Source organism: Daldinia vernicosa, assembly GCF_022497035.1.
Source record: "Daldinia vernicosa strain CBS 139.73 unplaced genomic scaffold F5Y00scaffold_6, whole genome shotgun sequence".
NCBI lineage: Eukaryota > Fungi > Ascomycota > Sordariomycetes > Xylariales > Hypoxylaceae > Daldinia > Daldinia vernicosa.
In genome coordinates this window covers 963,275-966,457 of record NW_025953922.1, presented here as the reverse complement: position 1 = coordinate 966,457, position 3,183 = coordinate 963,275, and the positions used below count along the sequence as shown (strand labels likewise).

At 46.4% G+C, this 3,183-nt stretch overlaps 1 protein-coding gene across 1 annotated transcript in view; it reads right to left on the bottom strand.

Annotated features, from left to right (window-relative positions):
• Positions 1 to 1,519: 1,519 nt before the first annotated feature.
• The window catches only part of F5Y00DRAFT_258566 (uncharacterized protein), a gene marked incomplete at both ends in the record, with an annotated part of 1,865 nt that continues 201 nt past the window's right edge, over positions 1,520 to 3,183 (bottom strand). The window contains 2 exons of the mRNA XM_048010726.1: positions 1,520 to 1,981; positions 2,166 to 2,581. Of these exons, the coding sequence (XP_047868642.1) occupies positions 1,520 to 1,981; positions 2,166 to 2,581 (878 nt within the window). The remainder of the gene's footprint in view (positions 1,982 to 2,165; positions 2,582 to 3,183) is intronic.

Here is a 3,183-nt window from a genome sequence, read left to right as displayed (position 1 = left end):
ATGAAATAAAATAAAATAAAATAAAATAAAATAAAATAAAATAAAATAAAATAAAATAAAATAAAATAAAATAAAATAAAATAAAATAAAATAAAATAAAATAAAATAAAATAAAATAAAATAAAATAAAATAAAATAAAATAAAATAAAATAAAATAAAATAAAATAAAATAAAATAAAATAAAATAAAATAAAATAAATAAATATGCAACCAGCGCCCACGCCGGGAAGTATCATGCGATCGATTATACTACTACTTAACTACCTATAGCCGTCCACCTCGCGTTGCCCCTCCATGGGGTTCCCTATTCTAATTTCCATAAGGAGGTACCTACATAGCTAAGGTCAGGTACCTAAGGCACCTAACCCAGGTAAGTACTATAAGTTCGTAGCTAGCTAGCTTAGCTCGCTCGCTCGCTTCGGAAACGGAGGTTGTGAGGCTTAATACGACCTACGGACGCATTAATACTTAGTAACTACCTACTGTACATAGTAGCGTGGTTTGTGTTTTCGAAGCGGTCAGTATTAGTTCCATCCGTCTGCATGCAGAGTCTGGTTCGTGTTACTTAGGCTAGGTAGTAGGTGGATAGGCGTTTACGTCTTGCGTTCGCGTCTGCGTTTGCGGTTGGGGTTACACAAGAGGCGCAAAAGAAAAAAAGAAGAAGAAAAAAAAAAGGAAGAGCCTAAGTTGAGGAAGAGAAAAGAAGAAAAAAGGGGGGGAATATATTCATATCAAAGACATCACGAGATGAGAGAAGATATGTCAAAATGACCAGTGGAAGGCAATATTATTATTTCATCGTAAGTAGCAAGGTTAGCTCGCATCATAGCTCTCTCTAAGCGAACATGTCTCATTAATCGGGTAATCGGGGCCATGAGACTATCCGTCGGATTCGCTGTGATTTGACTTGGCTGAGAAGCCTCGCTCGCAAATGCTCTGTCATTAATGCCCATATCTCTTGGGTCTCGACCTTATGCTGTAGCGTCGGTCTTCTGCTCCAACAGGGGGGAACCTTTCTCTTGTAGCCAGACACGTTCGATGCTTCGAACTCCGCCTTCAGACCAAGACTTCCTATCGTCTCGCCTCTTGTATCCCTGAGCTAAGCCAGGGATTCGATGATAACCATCTATAGCCATCACAAAACATCAATTGTAGACAACCGTTCGCAAGTATGGCTATCGCAAACCAAGGTATGATGCTCTCAAACGCCTGATCCGACCAATTCTTCGAAACCATGCGAGTCCATAACGCCACGATATGACAAATAAGAAACGAGGCCGGGGATCGCAACCTCTTATTTTGTCCCCCTCAGCTCCGCAGTTCCCAATCACTCGCCATCCTCCCATGGTAACGCGTTTTGATCCCATAAAATACGTGCTCGCCCATTTTCTCGTCAAATTCGGAAATGTCAACATCTCCTTAGGAATTTCTTGGTTCGGGATAAATATACTACTGATGGAAATCTCCCGTATCTCGGCTTCCTTCGGGATCGGTATTCGGGCCCCTCTCCTGAGATGACTAGGCTCGCAAGGACGAGGGGGTCGGTCCTCCCTCTTGTTGGAGCTGCCTGCGGATTTCCTCCGCCGTCTGCGAGTCCTCAGTAGACTCCGACTTATAAGTAGGTTTCGTATACAGCCCATCCGCCGAAGGCTCTCTGGCCCTTAACCCGGCTACTGCTGCCGCAACGTCCGCTAAAGTTCCAGCATTGGTATTATTAGGACCCGGCTCGGGAGCCGTGGTCGCGTGTGCACCGCGAGCGCTGGTGGAGGCTGTAGCAGGGGGGCCAATATTTACATTGGGTGGTGGCTGGGGTAACTCGACCTGCAAATCTAGGAGGCGAGACTGTAGTTGAATGACGTACTCGCGAAGAGCATAATTATCGTTTTGGATCGCTTTAAAGCTGTGCTCCATCTCTCCATAATCGCGCACCTGCTGCTCGAGCTTCTTGATGTAATGTTCTTTTCTTTGCCTAAAAGCGCGCTAGAGAAACATGTTAGTTACGTAATTAGACGCACGGATGAGTCCTGGTATGGTGGAGCAGCCAAGCTAGTATACACGAGCGATCTACACCGAAGATGCGAGATACTCGGATCTCTAAACCGTTTTGATTACGGTAGCTCCAGCTCGCAAACCATGGCAAAACAAGGAAAGCGCCCCCACTTACCTGAGCAGCTCTGTTCTGGGCGGCTCTTTTCGATTGCGATAATTCCCGCTTCGCCTTTCGCCCGTCCGTCACAGAATCATCAGGGTCATGCGCTAGGAGACCTTGAGCGGCCATGTTGGCTACGGGAGACGCAGAAATGGGTGCGCCTTCGTCCGACGGAGGTGAGACTCCTCTCTGCATCATATCAGATGCCGGAACACCTGCAGAAGACGTTCTAAGTTGAGGGTGAATGTGCGACTGCGTCTCTAAACTGGAACCGCCGTATCCATGCGCTTGAGGTTGAGGTGAAGGGAGTATAGGTTTAAGAGCAGGGTGAGTTGCAACGACAGCAGCTAATGGAGACGGCGCCGACGCAGGTGGTGAGTGGTTCAAATAACTCGCTCCCGGATCGATCTTTACGCGCACTTCAGATTCCTCTATAAAAAAAAAGCAAAGAGATTATGTCAGTATGTAAATACCGGTAGAGGTCTGGGGTATATATTCAAAAATGGGGAAAAGAGACATAAAAGGTATCAGAGGTAGAGCCACGGAGCAAGTGAGGCGGACTACAGACCGAATATGTATGTAGGAAAGTTTGTCCAGGATGTAGGCGGGTATTTCGTAATGAAGGGATATGGGGACCGGAAAAGCAAGTGGATGGATCCCAAATTGGCCTTGCAACGCGATCCCGAAGCCGTCAAAAGTAGTAGCAACAGTAGCAGAAAACTCCTGGCGCCAGCATATGAGGTATGTCTGATTACATGTTCGCAGTAAAAGGTGACCTCAAGCGACTTAGACGGTCAGGGCATAGCTGGGGGGTGGTCGAGGGGGGGGGCGTGTAACTGCGCAGTAATGCGGCGTCACGGTGGGAGGGGTGAACATAGAAGTACGGGGGGGTGGGGGGGGGGGGGGGGGGGTTATTAATTTTTTATTTATTTCGATATGGTTGGAAATGCTTATAGTGCAGCACCGGGCAAAAAAAAAAGCAAACAGCAAACAGCAAAAAGCTAAAAAACAAAATAAGGAGCGGCTAAATACC